The sequence below is a fragment of the Taeniopygia guttata genome, chromosome 12 (assembly GCF_048771995.1).
Source record: "Taeniopygia guttata chromosome 12, bTaeGut7.mat, whole genome shotgun sequence".
Classification (NCBI taxonomy): Eukaryota; Metazoa; Chordata; class Aves; order Passeriformes; family Estrildidae; genus Taeniopygia; species Taeniopygia guttata.
This window is the reverse complement of record NC_133037.1, coordinates 16168165-16188491: the sequence shown is the minus strand read 5'-3', so window position 1 is coordinate 16188491 and position 20327 is coordinate 16168165. Positions and strand designations below refer to the sequence as shown.

The 20327-nt window shown below is 40.4% G+C and overlaps 1 protein-coding gene across 8 annotated transcripts in view; it reads left to right on the top strand.

Moving 5' to 3' along the window:
• DOCK3 (dedicator of cytokinesis 3) overlaps positions 1–20327 on the top strand; it is a 182950-nt gene that overhangs the window by 152248 nt on the left and 10375 nt on the right. For 6 of the 8 annotated variants that reach the window (XM_030282933.4, XM_030282932.4, XM_012572616.5 and 3 more), the window contains 12 exons: positions 2190–2276; positions 3865–3969; positions 7739–7880; positions 8581–8747; positions 9283–9369; positions 9828–10007; positions 10982–11065; positions 12320–12436; positions 12851–12972; positions 14440–14575; positions 15123–15204; positions 17075–17227. In XM_030282933.4, coding sequence (XP_030138793.1) covers positions 2190–2276; positions 3865–3969; positions 7739–7880; positions 8581–8747; positions 9283–9369; positions 9828–10007; positions 10982–11065; positions 12320–12436; positions 12851–12972; positions 14440–14575; positions 15123–15204; positions 17075–17227 — 1462 coding nt within the window. The remainder of the gene's footprint in view (positions 1–2189; positions 2277–3864; positions 3970–7738; positions 7881–8580; positions 8748–9282; positions 9370–9827; positions 10008–10981; positions 11066–12319; positions 12437–12850; positions 12973–14439; positions 14576–15122; positions 15205–17074; positions 17228–20327) is intronic. The other 2 variants (XM_072935013.1, XM_072935012.1) reach the window with 1 other exon arrangement.

Genomic DNA, 20327 nt, shown 5'->3' with positions numbered 1-20327 from the left:
AAGCACATCACAGGTCAGCAAAACAGAAAGCACTAATGAGGTAAATTATCAGTGGAGATATCAGGAAGTTATTTGAAGAGGGAAGTGGCACTTGCATGTCACTTGGAATTACATGTTAATTATCTGTACTGTGAAGATGCTACTCGTTAGCATCACAGATTTTAAAACTGAAACTCCAGTGACTTGGATATCCATTCATTCCTTTTCCTTTTGAATATCTACAAATCATTTTCTCTTTAGGAAATTACCTGTATGTTGTTTTTCTTCACTTCTCTATCTCATCTTGTATCTGCAGAATGATTAGGTAGCACAGTGGAATTTCTTGGTGTGGAAACTGAAAGAAGGAGAGAGCCTGAGTTAGGATGACAGGAATGGTATCAAGGTTCGTGTAGAAGAGGTAGTATATAGCGAAATCAGATGTGGTTATATGTTGTTAATTTAACTGACATCAGAAAAAGCATGGAAAGATTACATCCCTCAGATCACCTGGAGGGAAAACAGCTGGTGAGATTTCTGTTTCTGTCCAGAAGTTAGGGAGGCTTTAGTCACAGCATCCCATTTGGAAGTAAAACTGCTTGCATTCTCTGTGGGTAAAAAAGCCATTTAGTCCTGGCTAGATGTTTTAGAAGTGCACATAGTTCAGCTGAGGACTGAAAATCTATGTATAAGAATGTGCTGTAAATCTCTATAAAGAATTTGCTGCAACCATAAAAAATGCAGTGGTGTTTGAGTTTGCAAATACAAACAACTTAACTGACTATGGTTGATCTCAGTTCAGTGGGTCAGTTTGTGTGCCATGGACTTTGACAATCCACAGCAAAAATCCTGTTAATCTGAGATCACAAATACCTCACTAATATTCAGAGTAGTCAAGAAACTGGTCTTTCAGTTCCTTTCCTATTGTGTCTATTGCATTGATCTAAATAAATCTCAGGCCTCCCATTCTCCCAAACTACAAATACAATCAAAATATCCAAAATTATTCTGGTAAAATACTTTATTTAGAAAGTTTTTATTGAAACTTTTGTAATTAAATTAATCTAAAGAGCTGCAGTAAGGAAGTGGTAGGAAGGAGAGAGCAGACACTACAATGGTGAGCTTAAAGGGAAATACTGTAAACTGCCTCATAAATTAAATCAATCAGTAGAGATTCACTTTTTTATGTGAAGGTACATGTAACCAGAAAAACTGTTTCCATATTAAGTTCTGATATTTTACATAATTGCTGTTAATGACTGTTTCCAAGAATTTACAATATTGCTATTAATATTCTTAAAATTAAGGGGTAGTCTAACTCACACATCAATTTTGTTTTCACTACAGCAGCGTCCCATATAAAACTGGCAAATTAGCCTAGTAATGCATAATAAAACTTAATCCAGTAAAGGTTCAACTGGTGCTCTAAATCCTTTACCATAAGCATGGTAAGAAACAGCCACTCCCCTAAAAGGCTTCCAGTGTGTGCAGGTAAAAGGTAATGGAAGAGGAGATGTTAGTGTAAAATGAGCTCTCCAAAAAGCCACTTGAGGTAACAGGAGAGCCTTTCTCTCAGTGTGGGTGTGCCTAAAGTGGGTCTCTGTCCCTCCTCACCTCTGGGATGATGAGTATGGTGTGCTAGGAGAGATCCATTGTGTGGGACTGAGAGCTGAAGAAAAGAATGTGGCTTTCTGAATATGGATATTGATTCACTGCAGTAATTCAGGTCAGTTCTGAGGATGTTATTTGTATTGGGGTGTTCCCACTGCCTGACAGTTTGTGCTTTCAGTGGGAAGGAGCAGACTGGGAAGGGGAGCACTTTGCTGGAGAGCCAAGCCCTAACTCTGTACTCCAGGGAGTTCTAGTGCAGGAAGCAAAGGAGCTGTTGGGGGTGGGTTGAAGGGGTGTCTAGCACGAAGAAATATTGTTAGTTTTATTCTCTTTCTCCAGATAAATTCCCAGTCTCATAAATGAACTGTCAGAACAAGCAGTATATGTTTGTAATTTCCACGGAACATATGCCTCTGTTCTCATCTTTTAGAAGGAATTGATCTGCTATTTAATGGAAATGGTTTCACCACATTGCATTTTCACATCTAATCTCTGCCATTTCATACCAAATGAGTTCCCAGAGCTGAGTTTCCATATTGCTCTCAGCTGAGCTGGCAGTAGCATTGTGTTTGCTGTGAGTGTGATTTGCTTTGGCCCCGCAGAGCTGGGAGTTCGGCATCCCGCTGTGCCGGGAACTGGCCATCCAGTACGAGAGCCTCTATGATTACCAGAGCCTCAGCTGGATCCGGGTGAGTGGCAGCAATTTCTCTCCTTGCAGACTCTTACCTCACTCCCCAGAGCATTTTGCTCTCCTGTCAGAGCATTCTGAATTTAAAAAATAATCACATTCCTTATAGAGCTCCATGCATTCACTGAGACTCCTTGCCATTGATTCATATTGATGACTTTGTAGGTCCATTGAAATAATTCCAAACTCTGGTAGCAGTAAAATCCTTTGAGTATATGAAGACAGCACACACACACACACAGGAGCTGGACTTACTATTGCAACGGCATATTTACATATATTTTTGCATAAAATATCCTAATTCTAATACATATTTCATTTTAATTCCAAAAAAAATCAAGGACAGCTTGTCTCAGTGAGATAAGATAAACAAGAGAGAGAATGAAGAAGACAAGTGTTTATGGCATTCTCACCAGTTTACAGGGATCTGGTCCTCTGGTACAACCAAACAACATGATGAAATCAGGGCACATTTGCACCATTGTACTTTAATCAGAAAAAGCTGAAGCTCCTATTATTATTTTAAAACTTTCTGAATATGAAAATAGTTGATCTCCTCCTGTCTCCTGGGAGACATGTATCCAAATTTGAGATTTATGCTGCATGGATATACACAGTTGTTTAAATTCTCTTTCTAAAAATCCAGTTTATTTTTATCTGAAGACACCTGTCTAGCAAGGTCTGATGCTGCAGACAGCAGCTGCACTTCTGAAGAACCTGTTTTCTCCAAAGCGGCCCCAAAGAGAGCAAATGACCAGCTTGGCTGTGCACTCTGTGCCATTCACATCACCACCACATTCCTTGATGCTTCCTGCAATGACTTTGGGACCTTCTCCTTCCTGGAAAGGGAGCTAATGTTTGTGATAACTGACCACAAACCAGGATGCAAGTTAGGGTTCCTTGCAGTGGAAGCAATGGTGTCAAACTGGTTCTTCTTGAAGAGCCACCTTTTGCTACAGTGAAATTCCTGTGAGCCTTTCAACGGAGGTTCAGTTTGCCAGAGGGCCTGGAAATCCCACTCTTCATCTTTATTGGCACAATTCCACAAAACTACTTATTGGAACTAAAAAAAAGTCCTTTTCCTCTTTCCAACCACCTTTTTCTTCCATGTTAAACCTTCTGGTGCACAGAGCTGTAGATTTAATTTTGTTTTATCCTTTTTCATGCCCCTTAACATAATTAAGGCAAACCCAATTAGATGTAATTTTCCAGGCAGTGGTATGGATTTTGGTCTGTAGGAGAGAATAGGACACTGTGAGCCAGGCAACGGGGATCTTAATCTCAGCTTTGCCATTAATTCTGCAATGTAAAGAAAACTACATGCTAGACCTGTTTAATTTAAAATAAGATAAACCAGGAAAAATTCATATGTCATCTTCTAAAATGTAAAATGAGTATGGTGATATTCTAGTCTGTCCCACCATGTAGACTGGTTTAATTCATAATTTTTATCTTTAACAGAATTGTGGCCTTTTCATAAAAAAAACGCAGGGATGAAAGAGTAATGTGATATTTTAATGAGTCTTGAGACGTTAATGTTTTAAGTGCAACTTTAAGGGTCTGATAGCAGCTATCTCTTTCCTCCACAGAAAATGGAAGCTACCTATTATGACAATATAATGGAGCAGCAGCGCTTAGAACCAGAGTTTTTCAGAGTTGGTTTTTATGGTCGAAAATTCCCATTTTTCCTGCGGGTAAGCCAAACTTATACAGGATGTGACAAAGTGACCAGGCTCAGAGTAGCTGTTGAGGATTTGTATTTTTGTTTTGGAGATATGATGTCTACTATTCAGCATATTTTTTTATGCATGCACAAATAAAAGCATTTTTCTAGCTGAACTGAAGGACACGGTCCACTGGGAATATTCTTGGGAACAGAGATCAGAAATTTGACTCACACCACTGGGAATTTTTGATGATCTGCAGATGCAGCACAAATTGTCTCTATATTAAGCAAAATGCTGTATTGCAGCAATGTTGGGTCATTACAACTAATTTTCATCATCTCAAAATATCACACTTTAAAAAAAGTCTCACTTGACAGAATTCTAATCCCAGTCTGATGACTCTTATGGCTTGTGCAAGTGAAAATTTCCTCTGTTTGACAGAAGCCAAACAGCTTCTTTGGACACATCACTTGGAGCTCATTGTCTGCTGGTGTACCAATCTATTTAAAAAGTGAAATTTTCTTCTTGTCCTAATGAGGAATCGAACTTTAAATGGGTATTTGTTTATACAGCATCTTGTTGCTAGTTTAGAGCAAGGAAGGAATATAATCTGACAAGTGCTCCAAGAGCTGCCTGCAAATTGATGGCAGATGCCATTGAATGTGACAGGACAAGGTAACTGGAAGCTTTCAAGGACTGGAGGTGCATGGTTTTTGTTCTTTTTGAAGGAATAGTTTGACAAGAGGTGGCACCAATCAAGGTACACAGGATGAAGCCATACAAAGCCATACAAAGAGGGGCAGCATTTTGAGACCTGCCCTTTTATACTCCCCTCTGATTATGAAGTTGTTTGTTGGTTTTTTTAACAAGGATTTGGGGTTTAGTTACAGTCTTTTAATGGAAACACAGGCAGGGGTAATAAAGGCAAGTTGAAATTAGTCTAGGAGAAGAAATACCAGTGCATAAAGGGTGGTGGTTTCATGTTATTTGAAGGTGAATTGTGCCAGAATCAGAGAATCATGGAATCCTTTAGGTTGGAAAAGATATCCAAGATCATCGATCCAACCTTTGACCAGTCACAACCTTGTCAACCAGACCATGGCACCCAGTACTACATCCAGTTGTTTCTTAACACATCCAGGAATGGTGACTTCATCACCCCCTGGGCAGCCCCTTCTAATGCCTGACAACACTTTCCACAAAGAAATTCTTCCTGATGTCCAGCCTGAATGTCCCCTGGTGCAGCTTGAGGCAGTTTCTTCTCCTCCTGTCCCTTGTTCCCTGGGAGCAGAGCCCGATCCCCACCTGGCTGCCACTTGCTGTCAGGAGTTGTAGAGGGTGAGATGATCCCCCTGAGCCTCCTTTTCTCCAGTCTGAGCCCCTCCTCCCTCAGCTGCTCCTTACAGAATTCAGAATGCAGCACACTGAAGCAGTGTGTACAAGACCCTGCAGAGGAATCCAAAGAAAGGATGGGTGCTGCAGTATGAACCTAGAGCTGCCCCATGAAGATCTCCAGAGAAAAATGACAGTTCCTGGTTTTATATCTAACAATAAATATTTCAGCGAGTGACAACACAGTCATCATGGCACACAAGCCTGCCTAACATCTGAAGTACTGTCAGTGACTGGAGCTTATCTTTTTATCTTGTGGATCCTGCATGGCCAAGGTGTTTGATACTGCTTGAGCTTCCTGTGCTCAGCCCTGACTCTTTGCAAAGTGCTGTAACAACGTGGATCCTTGGCTGGAGAAATTACCAGCGAACACAAGCGTACATAATTATAATCCTTGTTAATTCTGCAATTATATTTGGTAGCAGTACTTCTGATAGCAGATTACTAATGTAGCAATCTCATTAAAAGTCATCCTCCTCCTTTCTCTCACTAATGATCCATACAGCACACACATTATGGAGCACAGACTAAGCCCATTAGCAGTCACATCAGCATGGATCACACAGTAAAGAGACTGGAAGCAGCTATTCTAGAGAAGAAAAAGATTTACATGGATTTAAAATCTTCAAATGGATACAGGAGTGATTTTAAGTGATCAAATAACTCCAAGCCCTTTTCTCATGTATTTTTCTATTGCTGTACAGCTTAAGACAGAAGATAACCACTTCTTTCTATATCTTTGATTTTTGAAGACCCTTTGTCTAGAAAAGTCATTGTTCATGTTTCTATGAATTCTGCATTTATTTCTAGCCTTTCTACATAAGTAAATTTAAATTAAAACTGTCCATATCTTCTGTCTACCAGAAGTTCAAGTAAAGCCTAACAAGCCATGTTTTGAGATCTTGTGCTGGCATCTGTCTGAAGTCTTATTAAATTTAGCTTTGAGGTGTTTTCAGGGCATTATTTTTAGAATCACAATAACTTTTTTTATAGGCTTACAGTTTTCTAGATTGCTGCAATCAAAAGTTAGAACAGAGAAAGCAGTGTCATGAAGAGATTCACCTTCAAACATGGGCTCACTCCAAATGTAATAATAACTGCAAAGTGAGAGCATTACAGACTGAACTGTCAAGACTCATCATGTGATTCTTCTCTCAGTCCATTGGTTGCTGTGACTGATGCATACAAAGTGACACATGTCAAAGCCAGAACAGGAGATCCTTTCCATAAAGTTGAAGTGGAAAGCCAAAGATAACTGAACTCCTTGGCTGTGTTTTATGTTCTGGTTTTGCTACTTTCCCTTCGATATTGCTACCAAGATAAAGAACTGCTTGGCCACATCCCCTTTTCAGAGCAATTAAAAACACATTCTTGCATATATTGCAGCCTCTAAAACAATTTTTAAAATTGTCTTATGAAGGTGAAAACCCTCCCTGTTATTCTAGTTATTATATGTGTGAGAGTTTAAACTGCCAAAATTGGGTAATTTGCCTGCTTTGCTTGGTCTTGCACTAGGAGATAAAAATCATACTGATGAAAATTGTGGTTTGTGTGAGGGTTAAGACACTGGAATACAATCTTCCTGACACTAAGGAATTTAGAAATACTGTATCGTGCTGTTTGAAGTTAAGACATGGCTCAAAAAGCATTCAGGAACTCTGCACAACTGGTTTAATGCCTCAAGATTCATCTAAATGCAGCTTTCCATTATTAGCAGAAATGAAATTTTGTTCATCAAGAGGAAAGTGCTTTAGGGCTGAAGGGGAGTTTGTTAAGTGGCCACTGAGAATTCTTGGTAAAGCTTTTCTGTATTACTGTACTATTGACATGGGAGTTCTTGAGCACGTATTGTTCAACTCCATCAGGGCTGAGTTGTATGGCTGTGATAATACAGCAGTGATTAAACAGTGATTTTTGTGAATAGTTTGTTGCAACTTCTCTCTAAGGAGAACTTATAAAATGATAAACATATATCTTCCTCTGTTCTGTCAGAACCTCAGGATTTTCATCCATTTGGTATAAATAGTATTTGACAGCAGCTTTCCCACTGTAGAACAGCCAAGCTGGTGACTTAAGTTTTAGTTCATATGTTTCAGTATAGTCCAATTAAAAATAGTGCCTTTTCTGAAAAGCAGGTAAGAAGGGACCACAAGACTGAATGCTGGGTGTGCCTGAATCAGAGGCATTATGCTGTTTAGAGATCAGTGAATAGTCTCCTCATTCATCACTTCTTCATAAAATACATTGTAAAGAAAAATGAAGGGATGAAATACATCGACTCTCACATTAGCAGATTGCCACTGTCATTTATCTTTGGTTTTGAAGAAATATTTGAAGTGAGATAGAAGTCAGTAAAATTTAACTTACTTTTAAGGACACTAATTTATGCTTGTCCTCCCCGCAGAACAAAGAATATGTGTGTCGAGGCCACGACTATGAGAGGCTGGAAGCCTTCCAGCAGAGGATGCTGAGCGAGTTCCCCCAAGCCATTGCAATGCAGCACCCAAACCACCCCGATGACTCCATATTGCAGTGTGATGCCCAGTGTATCCTTCTGTGAAAGGGCAGACTCTCCCTGGAACGGGGGCAGAGCTGGATATGGACAAAACCAGACCCTGTCTGCAGCAGACAGTAACTGGTTTGTTGTGGGACGTGGTGTTGGAGAGAGTGGTGAATTTTTATTTAGCAAGTAATGCAGGTCGTGTTCCATGTAGAAGGGAAAGGGCTGTGCTTGGTCATATCCATGTTTTAATGCTTTACCAACAGCACTGGCATCACGCACGGTGTGTGTCCTTAGGAGTATTCCTGATATCTTCTCTTGGCCAATATTTTGTTGGGAACAGATACTAGCTCCAAAGCACTATTTTACATTCTGCTTATATTTCTTCCATCAGGATTTTACTTTTTTGCAATTTCCCTTTCTTTAAAACTGTTGAACCTTTTTATACCCGAGGCTTTGAATCTCATTCTTCTCACTGGTCACCTGTACTGGGATTTGGCACACCCAGTACAATGCTCAGTGCATTTAAGGACTGAACCACATCACATTTAAGGGGACTGCAGGGACTTTGGAGAGCTTAGTCATGGAACCTGCACTATTTGGCTTCTGAGAGAACAGCATGGATTCTGTGCAGGATTTGAACCATAAAGTCGCTGTCAGCAAATGGAGCCTCCTGTGTGGTTGCTGTTTCCTATTTGTCTTTCCTAATACGTGGATAAAGCTTTCTTTGACTGCACAATTACCAGATTTACAGATCTATGCAGTGACTCCCATCCCAGACAATATAGACGTGCTGCAAATGGACCGTGTCCCTGATCGCATCAAGAGCTTTTACCGCGTCAACAACATCCGCAAGTTCCGCTACGACAGACCCTTCCACAAGGGCCCCAAGGACAAGGAGAACGAATTTAAGGTAGAAGTAGCAAATAAGCTGTGTTTAAGTGTTCATCTCTTCAAGGTGAATACTCTCTTGTTATTTCATGCTGATGGAGCCCTTTAGGCAATTCTGATTTGAGAGCCAAAGATACTACAGTAACTCAAGCAGCAGGTTAAGTCCATGGTCTGATTGAATATTGTTGAGTTCTGACCTGCTTAAAGCATTGTCCAGTTTAAAGGTGTGTTATTTTAGTGCATGGAGACACTGTTTGTTTGGCTGGACTTTTTTTTTATTACTGACACACAGGTCTACAATGTCTTTTTGGGTCCCATGACACAACTGGTGATTAGACAAGTTTTAAAAATTAATAGAAATGTTGAATGTGTTACTTCAAGCATACTGAATTCCTGTTTTGTTGTTTAAGTGACTTTCAGGAAGACCTTCTACAGAATTAATGCTCAGGAGGTTAATGCATTCTTTTCTGAGCCTTGCCCCCTCTGCACTTGTAGTAAGAGTGCAGAGGATGTGGTTGTGATTCATTGTTCCTCACAGCCTCAATTACTCCTTGCAGAGCTTGTGGATTGAACGCACCACTCTGACCCTGACTCACAGTTTGCCTGGGATCTCTCGTTGGTTTGAAGTGGAGAGAAGAGAACTGGTAACATTCATAATTCCTATAACTGGGGGTTGAAATGATGAGTTACTGAGGACATGAGATAGGCAGCTTAAAACTTGTTGGGCTGAAATCTTGCAGTTTAAAATGGTGTTTACCAAGGGTTATATACATCCTTTTTCTACCACTTCATCTAAACAATGGCTGAATGTAACCAGGGGAATTGTATTAGCTAACAGTATAATGGAGACAGTGCCAAAAGGACGGAATAATTGCATTGCTGCCATGTCTTCGGTATATAGAAAGTCATCTATTATTGCAGCTGAGTGACCTGAAATCCAGCACTGCCAACAGTGGAGTTTGTTAATGTAGCTAATTTTCTACAAAGCAGTAAAAGTGAAGGGAGCTCACTGAACAATCCTGGAGTACCATTTTATTACAAGGAAGATAATAAATCTCAGTGAAGTGTCCATGGAATTAAAGTATATTTTATTGCCTTTGAGGTTGAAGTAAGTCCTTTGGAAAATGCTATTCAAGTGGTTGAGAACAAAAACCAGGAGCTGAGGACACTGATAAGCCAGTACCAGCACAAACAAATGCATGGCAACATTAATCTTCTCAGCATGTGTCTGAATGGAGTGATTGATGCCGCCGTTAACGGGGGAATTGCGCGGTACCAGGAGGTGAGCCAGGCTCTGCTTCTCACTGAGTATCACCCTTTGCCAGTTTTATTTGCATTTCTGTTTCAATTACAGTATGGCTTAATACGATAAGGAATTCTCATGTGCATTATCTAAAGATGGGGTTACACCCCCTACTTGGTTATTCTGCATCAGTGCTTGCACAGCCACATGCAGGAGGCTCCAGGGGTGGAGCTGGGATCTCACATGGAAATAGGTACAGGTAACAGTGGGGTTTCTCAAAGATGACATTTGGCTTACCTGGTAGTCCTCACTTGGCAGGTAAAACAATGAAGCAGATTTGTTAATACTGCTTACATTATGATTCATTTTGCAATAGAGGCTGTGGGACTGGTGGTAACTGATTAGGTCTGGAATCAGGAAAAACCACTAATTCATGCTACTGAACCATTATCTTTGCTGATGGGCTAATTTCAGACTCACTGTAGAAGTAAAATGATGTTAAATACAATATGTTATCCAGCATAATCTCTGACATGCTGTTACTTAAACGGAGCATTGCAAAAGGGAGGTTTAGGGTAAAATACTGAAAAATTGCAGCAGTGGTTCAGGGGTTTGGAATGTGTCTTCACAACAGAGCCAGGGAGAGAATGCTCTTCAGGCTTTACATTAGTTGCCAATTTACTCACTAAAGTCCTTTAGCTTTAGGCAGTTATGTGAAGGAAACTATAAAATTCAAATAACTGGAAGATACAAGGCTTAGTTGTATTGCTCATCACTGTCACAGGGGGAAACTTGGTCAGAGTCATGATTCAACAGAATCGTTTCAGCTGCCAAGCCCATTTTCTCTGCATCCCAGAGTGCTAAAAACCAATAAAATTAAGCTCTGCTGTTACCTTAATATATTTTTTGTTTTCCTAAGATTTTTGGACCTTTTCCTTTCATCCTTTGACTCCAAGTTATGATGAAACACCTTCCCATAAGCAAAAGGCCTTTATTTTTTCTTCTTCCTGCAGGCCTTTTTTGATAAGGATTATATCACAAAGCACCCCGGAGACGCAGAGAAGATCACCCAGCTCAAGGAACTCATGCAGGAACAGGTACTATTTTTCAGGTGCAGAAGAACATTGCTACATTGTTTGGATTCATCAGCAGTCAGTCTAAACATCAGATCCAACTGATTCATTCAGAAGCAAAGATTTTTGGTACAGGAGAGCTAAATACATTCAAACAAAAAATGAGGGAAGTGGGCAAGGTGATTATGACAAGTCACTCACCTGATGGGATGTGAGGTGAAGCTCAGCTGAATGTACATTGATTTTGTTTTCTCCAACAGACATCTTGCTGCTTTCAAGCCTGCCATTCATTTCTGGCATTTTTAACTATGTCTTCCTAGCAAATTTCAAAGATAATCGGAGGCAGGACAGGTCAGGCTTGAGATTAAAGTGGCAGAGACACATATGAAAACTTAATGCCTATTTATATTATCTGCAGTTTTATTTTTCCAGTGTCTCCTTGAAACAGCTTGGTAGATAAAGCTGCGGGATGCTTTGATGGGAATGCAATCAGATAATCACATCCCTCTTAACTGAAAGTTTGGAAAGATATACCCCATTAAACAATGTGCCCAAATCTGAATAGAGCTACTAGGCTTGCTCTTCAACAAATCAGTGAATAGCATTTCAGATTCCCCATCTGTAAAATAATACTTATCTCTCTTCAATCCTCAGGAGATGTTTGAAGATTAATTAGTTATTGTTTGTACAGACTTTGGATCATGTAGGGAATTACATACATCTTAAGCCTCCTATCACTGCTATTTTCTTTCATCTGAGACCTTATATAATCTCATTCAATCATTAAAATTATATGTTTGACCTTTGAAAAAGTGACCTTTTGAAGTAACTAATGAGGAGCAGGAGGAGTGACTGCTGCTGTTCGTCTCAATTATCAGAAACTCCTTTTAGAAGTCTCTGCTGGCAGCTCAGACCCCGTCCCTGGCACTGGCAGGAGATTTTGTCGCAGGGCATTATCTGTGTTAGGGCATAATGCTGTTCACTCTGCAGAGAGTGAATTGTTTGGTTTGGTTTTTTAAGCTTTTTTTTTTTTTTTTTTTTGCAGTTATCTCCTAAGAAAAGCAATGAAACGTGACACAAATGTACTTGTCTCACACTTAAATACTTGCTGGAATAGTACGAACTTGCCAGGACTCCAAGGCTTGCTTAATTACCAGCAGTCTTGTAATGGACAGTGTCATATTCCTTGCACATTGCCAGAACTGCAGGACAGACTTCTGTTCTCTCTCTTAGACACAGTTTATTTGGGTTTCTAATGTTGGATTTTCTTTTGCACAGGTACATGTCCTAGGAGTGGGTCTGGCAGTCCATGAGAAATTTGTTCACCCCGAAATGCGTCCCCTGCATAAGAAACTGATAGATCAGTTCCAGATGATGCGATCCAGTCTGTACCACGTAAGCCAACAGTCACTTTCCCATTTTTGAATTATATGATTAAACATATGTCAGTTGCAGTAAGGTTCACAAAAGAACTGGGCAGATACAGCATTGATTGAACCTACTGGACTGCCAAATCACCAAAGGAATTATTTATTTTTGTGCAAGAAGGCAGCTGTAGAAAATATGTTACATTGGCCTTTCAGCAAGAATTGTTAATATTTGTATGTTCTTTGTCATATCACAGAACAATTGTAAAGCTCAATTTTCAGTTGCTATTTCATACAGCAGAAAATTATGTCAGACAGAGGAAGATTACCAGGAGATGTTGGATTTTCTCTTCAAAAGAAGTGCTATAACTGGAAGTAGCATGAATGAAGGAAACTTGCAGTTGTCCATGACTGCCTTAGCTGAAGTGTGTTTGTTCTGCAGGAGTTGCCTGGTTTGGATAAGCTGAGCCCGGCCTGTTCTGGCTCCAGCACCCCCCGCAGCAACGTGCTGGTGTCCCACGGCCCCATGAGCCCAGAGAGCATCAAGCTGGTGCATCGACACAGGTAACCCCCTCCTCTTCCCAAACATCCAGGGGCTCTGCACGCTGCTCCACCAAGGTTCCAGGACCTCAGAAGTGCTTAGCACTACTGCAGGAGAGGCAGCATGAGTTAAGCAGAAGTGCCTTTTGTCTTCATTCAGTGCTAATTATTGAAGTTGGTGAATTGGAATAATAAAGTTGAGAAATCCAACTTGCAGCAAATGCTGAACACCTCCAGGTGTGACTCCATCACTTTTCTTACAGTAGAGGCAGAAACACAGATCTGCCACTCAGTCCTCCCGACACAATCTGACTTCAGAGGTCCCAGCCTCTCCTACTTCTGTTGCACCAACAGCAAATAACTGAGTCCTTATCTACCATGAAAGGAAAATTGTATAGCTTGTTTTAGAACCCAATATGTACCCATTTTGAAGGATCAAAATTGTTAACATCATTATTTTTATAATTCTGACCAAATCAGAAGCCAAATACAAGAAAGGCTGCCATGGTGTTTTGATCAGTACATCAAAAAATGACCCTGTGGGGCCTCTTCAAAGTGAATGCCCATATATTAAATCTGAGATAATGACAGAGGATAAAAATTGGCATTACAAGGACAAAATAGTGTTATTTATATTCAGCCAACATTGCTTATTTGAAAATGCTAATTGGTCTTCTGTGTTTATTTTTCTTATTGGGTCACTATATTTTAGCTGATTTTAAAGGCTGGCATAAAAAGCTGTGGAAAGTTGGTCCATAAATTCAGGATGGTGACATTCTTTATGCTATTAAAACTGAGTAGCTTATAATGCTCCTATGGCTTAGCAGTTGATAAACAATATCTGGGGATAACATTTTTTTCCTCAAAATTCCTCTCTTTGTAAAGGCTTTTTTAGTTTTTAGGACAAACTAGGGAAATGCTGTAGTGTACAATGTATTTGTGTGTGTGGTTCAGAGTGAGAAAGAAAAGTTCATTCCCTGAGGGAGATCAGGGTACAGCCTGCACACCAGCTGGGCTGTATTAATTTACTGTCAGCTGCAAAATTGCCTTCAACTGTAATGCTGAGGGCCAATGCATGCAATAAGGAAAACTGGATTTTGACCTGTGTGTCTTGTGCTCGGATTCCTTTGGAATGTTTTTTTTTTAAGGTGCTCCCACTTATCTTAGCGTTTAAAATGAGAGTGGTTTCAGTGTGTTCTGTTATAAACAAAACAAATATGCACTCAAGGTCATGATGTGACATTACCCTGAGCTGGGGTTCTGAAATTCAACATCCTATGTACAATTCTGTTTTACCTGTAATCTTCTTGTCACCTCTTTCATATTTACCCACATTTATGGATTTGTTTGAGCTTATTTGGCCTTTTCAAAAGTGCTTGACATCTAGAGGTGACCTAAAGCAACAGGTACTTACTAGTTTGGAAAAAAATCAGACTTCACAAACAGGTTTAAAAAATAGTAATGCCCGTGCTCTGTCTGTTTCTTTTCCAGCCCACTGAACATGCTTGGTTCAGTCCGACACTCCTCATCCTCTCTGTCGTCACACACCTCCAGTGAAACAGGAAACCTGGTTATCCTGACAGACAGCTCTGTGGGGGAGACTGCTGAGGATATGTACCACATGCAGGTAACAGCTCCAGCACAGCCAGGAGCGGTGGCTGGGAACAGCACGGAGCATGTTCCAGAGGGTTTTGCCTAGGAGCAGTTCGCTTAACCTCTACATATGCTTGGATCAGTCTGTGATATTTTTTTCAAATAACTAAATAGGTAGAATCTAACACTGTTCAAGAAATACGACAGTAACTCACTAGGTTAACTTTGGGAAGAAATCTCCTGTGTCTGTACAGTGACTGTGGTACTGCCGTCCACAGTGCTGCTTTCAGAAAGTGAAATTTTTGCCCCATTTTGTTTACCTGCCCCATTGAACACGTGCAGTTAAGTGTTGCTCTTGGTTTGGGGAGGTGGAACAAATCCCACAGTCCTGAGTGCAGGTTAACAGTGCCTGCACTGAAGCTGGGCAGAGGCTGCCCTGGCTCATCCAAGACAGGTATATCCCTAAGGCACTGATGTGCTCCGGTCTCTCTCGATGGTTTCTCTGCTTCCTGCAGCTTGTTTATCCTGAGCCCAGGTGCCAAAGCTCAGTCACCAATGTCTCTGTTTTATCCTCATCCCAGGCTAGTCCTTCCACCTCCAGCCTGAGCTCCACTCACTCGGCACCATCCCAGATGATTAACTCTGCCCCTTCCAGCGCTCGAGGTAAGCATGGACAGGCCCTGACTGGGGGGCACCTGCAGGTGTTCCCTAAACCTGGCAACCTTGCTGACTTACAGGTGAAACACCAGCTACATTGACATGTTAACACTGTGTCTCTTTTGGACATGTAAATACCTCTTCCATACTTTTTCTTTACAAAGGTTTAATTCCCTATTTAAGCTTTTTTTCATCCATATTTCAAATGTATCTCTAACACATGCTGGTTTCAGACGGTTGAATTTCATAATGATTTCCATTGTTCCACCACAAAATTGTGGCAGGCAGTCTAGAGGAAAACAAGTCCTTGGTATAGTACTTAAAAGAGAGATCATAGAGACAAAGGCAAAGAAATAATTTTACAAGCTTAAAGAAATTATGACAAAAAAGGACTTGAGGCAGTTTAGCAGAAACATATGTACACAAAAGTAGATGTATAGGATGAATGTTGGAAGATTTGAATTTTAAATAATGGAGATAAAGAAGGGCTTCCCTGCTGGGAAATTCTGGAAGAAAGGAAAAATATAAAAGCAGGCTCTGGGGTACTCATATTGCCTTTGTGTTACAGTAGCTGGTATTGATACTGATAATTATTTTCTTCCTCAGCTGAAGCAAAACCACTCCATGTGATCTCCTGACTTTCATAACTTCTCTTCAAGGTTTTCAGTTTTTTCCTCTCATTTTGTATTCTCAGTTGCAGGTTCTACACCTCTTTTCACAGGCATCTGAAGAAGGTGTCCTGTATATAGTCAGATATAAAGGCTGATATTTAAATCTTACCCCTTTTTCCATACAGGGGAATTCTGTGTCTCCTGATGGAGAGGGAATATGGAGAAGAGCCCTTTCTCTCAAGCAGTCTTGGGGCTTTTTTGCTCCATCTGCCAGTAAAATCCTAATTGACTGGCTGTTGTTATGACACAGATGCAGCAAGGTGATTTAATTGAGGGATCAGATGGAGTAGAAAGGTGAGAAGTGAACATCTTCAAATAAAGGCAAATAGCTGCACTAATTACCAAAGGCTGGAAGGAAAATCATGACAAGCAGTACCCAGGTAAAACTGGAATAACAGGAGAGGGAAGTTGGAACTGAGGAGAAGGCTATCATGTTAGGAAGACGTCCTTAAGTGGATGTGCCTCAGCTGGCATGTGAATCTTTGGGGGGATCTGAAGGCTTTGGTGCTGTACTGTTTCACGCTGTTTTCCACTTTAGAAGTCCAGTGACAGGCTGTGACAGGCTGTGACAGTCTTTCTGAGCCTGATGACTGTAAAGCATCACCAGCTTCCCTCTTTATGGTATTATTCACTGTTGCTTAGAAACCAACGTGATGAATGCTCCAACGGGTCTGGGCTGCTGGGTGAGCCAACAGCACCTCCCAGGGATGGGATCCAGACACATTTCAAATGGGAAACATTAAGAGAAGTAATGAGTTTGAAAAATATTTATATAGCCTGTGATACTACATTCCTTCTCTGCTGTTCTGTTCATTTTTAAATTAGGTGAGCACAGCATTCAGACATTACCCACTCATGGGATTTCACTTCTAGTAAGGTCCCAGATGTAATCTGTGTTTCCCAGTGTGCCAGTCACTGTCCTGGTTATTACAACACTGCTGTTGGAAATGGAGCTGTTCCTAATGAGAAAAAACCCTTACACTTAAATTCCACTGTGGTAATGTAGCCATGTTCTTCTCCTTGGTGATTCTTCCTTTTGTTTTTTAACTGGGTGAATATGATGCCTGTGAAAATGAAACCAGTGTCTGGCTGGAGCAAGGTACTTCACAGACATGACATGTGCAGCTCTGCCAATGCAGCTCTATCCTTTTTTTTTTTTTTTTTTTTTTTTTTTTTGGTATTTATTTATATTCTTTTTAATTTAGCGCTGGTGAAAGGTGCTGGATTGACACCACTGGAGGCTGAAGCCCTCTATTTACCCACAGAGCAGATACAGCATGGGCGGCAGCTGTGCAAGTTCCCCCACGCTGCCCCCACCCATGTGCCTCATCTCTGTCCTGGAGGGACCACCTCTAGAGGTGAGAGGATAGTTCAGTCTCCATGACCCATCCAACCCTTGGCCTTTCTGCTGAGACTGCCAACAAAGCTACAAGAGTCACGATGCTGCAGCTGAACACTCGTCAGATGGGAAGTGGACAAAGGCCAACAATTCATTTCATAAAGGCCATATAAATTTATCAGCTTAACATCTTTGCCACCTGTGGCTTTAACCTGAGCGTGGTTGGGTAGGATTTCTAGGGTTTAGCCTGATTTTTAAATGCTTCTCTCATTGATTCAAATGATAATGCAGGTACTTAGACCACCTTCTCTGTTTAACTGCAGAGTCCTTTCCTGAGGAGAGGGGTATCTTTATAATAAATTATTCCATCAGTGACCAAAGGAAGCCATGGCCTTTTGTATTAAGAATCCAACAGGAATTTAAATTGTTCTCCACTTGCAAAAAATTACCAATTTATGGATCTTTAAAATAGCAACACAGGTGATTCTTTGGCTTGTCCAAAGAAAATAACTAAGGTATTAATCTATAAAGAATTTTTAAAATATAGTCATCAGGAAAGTTGATCAATTATTTTATCACTGAACTGCAGATTAAGGCATCAAAATTTACACTAGTTATAATATACACAACTTACAACAGAAGTCTGATAGAACTGAACTCAGAATACTGCAAGAATTTGCTAATTCTGTGCTAACAATAGACATTAGTAGTTACTCATTATTACAAGTATGTATCTCTCAGTTTTCACCTGACTTGACCCTTGAGTAGTTTCTTCCCTGTCAGGCAATTGTTGTTGTCTAAAAGGTCAGTAGGAAATACAGTTGGTTTGGCTTCATTTAGGTGGCTCATGAGGCACTGCTGGACTTTACTGAAGTTACAAGATTACTCAAGCCGGGGTTCAGAAAGCAAGAAACTAACTCAAAAAGGCCTGGAAAAAGCTAGGAGTGAGTTAAGGTTTATCAGTAATTTAATTTAAAATACAGTTAGGACTCCTCCAATGCACTCAAATGCAATTCCCACATGACACTTGACTGGCCTCTAAAGGCATCCCTACTGCTTCCTCAACACTGCCCCTTGTTAATGTGTAGAAAATGAGTCCTGGTGTCTTACTCAGCACTTAGCAAGAATACATGTACTTACATTAAAATTTCCTTTTCAAATCAAAAAAAATAGGATTTGGTGCAGGAGCAAACTTTTCATAACCATAATAAAAATTATGAAGCAGGAAGAGAGATTCAATGAGTTTGGAGTTTACATTAATGTTCAGTCTATTTCTTAAAATTAATACTTGTTACAAGTGGATTAATATATTTGTAACTTCAAAAGTAAAACTATCTCTGGCTTTAGCACAGGTCTTCCTTTCTCATTAGAAAGTACCTACAGTGCTGCACACATCAAGTGCACCAAAAGAGTAAACCCTGGCACTTGCTGCAGCATTTTATTATGGCCACTGTCTGCTCTGGAAGCTTTAGAAGCTTCTTTGACTTTGCTGTTTAAGTTTTGCCAGTCCCTGAAAGAAGCTGCAGTTATTGTGCTCTCTATCTGTCCAAAGCAGCAATACTTAAATTTTGCTTGCAGACTGGACACTTGGCATAATCTGTTACCATTTATATAGCTATAGTTAATGACAAATTTAGGGTACCAGTTTTTTAAAGTACACTCTGCCAGCACATGTGGGATTTTTGAGGTCCTGCAGTCCAAGATCTTTTGACGCTGTAATCCCATATAAACTGACAGCAGGTAGAGGTGGTTTGGTCTTTGATATAAAAGAGCAAGGATGACAAGATAAATAAAATGAGGAAGGTTTGCATTGTAGGTTGTGCTGTGGTGTAGTTTTGGGCACACCTAAAAGTTCAGCATCTTAACATTTGTCCTGCAGAACAGGACTATCTGTGACCTGTGAGGAAAAGACTCAGCACAAAGCGTTAACACTGTGTTCTCCAAGCTAACGTTGTACATAAAAGCAAAGAATGTTGTCTAATTATGTTTTTGTTCTATGTCTGGGGAGAAAATGAGTTCGGGACTAGAATGCAGATACTCTGCAGCTGTTCATGTCAGAGTGGGGGTGTAGATTAATCTGGCATCTGCCCCCCCCGCCCCCCCATGGAAATGTTGCAATTGTAGGACTTTATCCTGCATTCTGCTGGACACATTGTTCCTTCCACTGTGTGCTGAATATTAGTCCCCAAAACTGCATGTTTGCTTTTGCTGGGGTAAAAGCTGCATCAACCAGCACCAATGCCTTTGCTCATATGTTGGAGTGCTGTCCAGGTAATGTGTGTGGTTGTGGAAGTTTGCCAGAGGGGGCATGTATTCCCCAAAAGCCGGCATGGCTCTGTAATGCGCTGTGTGCTGCCATCTGTTCAGTGCGTGTTTGTGACGCAGTCAAACAATCAGTGCAAATTACAGCTCACTTCAGCAGCTTCACAACATCAATCCTGCCCAATATTGTGCATCCCAAGGGTTGTGCGTATCAGTGGTGTCAGGCTTTCGGAAGTCACTAATGAGAATCATTCTTTTGGCAAATACACTGTCAGCTGTTGCACATCAGAAGGTGCATTGTTATGTGGCACTCATCTTGAAGGACATGAGTCCCAAGTAATTCCACCTGCCGGGAAGCTGTTACATTGAATACCCCAATATCTTAAATAACAACTATATAGATAACTAATAGAAAAATCAAACTTATTATTCGTACTATAAAACTCTAAGCACTCGTAAATGTCTGGTGTCATCAAAGGGCTCAGTACAGCGACACAATAGTAATCATCATTACAGCAGCATTGTAAACAAAGTGCCTCTCACATTTACAGAATATCCTATTTATTATTTGAGTTGGTTTGCTTTAACAAAAGGAAACTGACCAAGATAGCACCAATTAAATGGCAACACTTACTTCTATGTAGAACCAAGGAATAAAGTATTTTCCCACAGATTTCTGCTTTAACTGAATGGTGTATCTCAAGCTTTTCTCCCTTTCTTCCACATTCAGTCGTAAAATGAACAATTTTATAGTATTTCTGTAACTCTACAATACTTTATGGGGCTAGGGAGCATTAGGCATAGCCACAACTGATTCCACACAGATGCCACTTTTTTTTATGTTTGAAAGGAAGCAC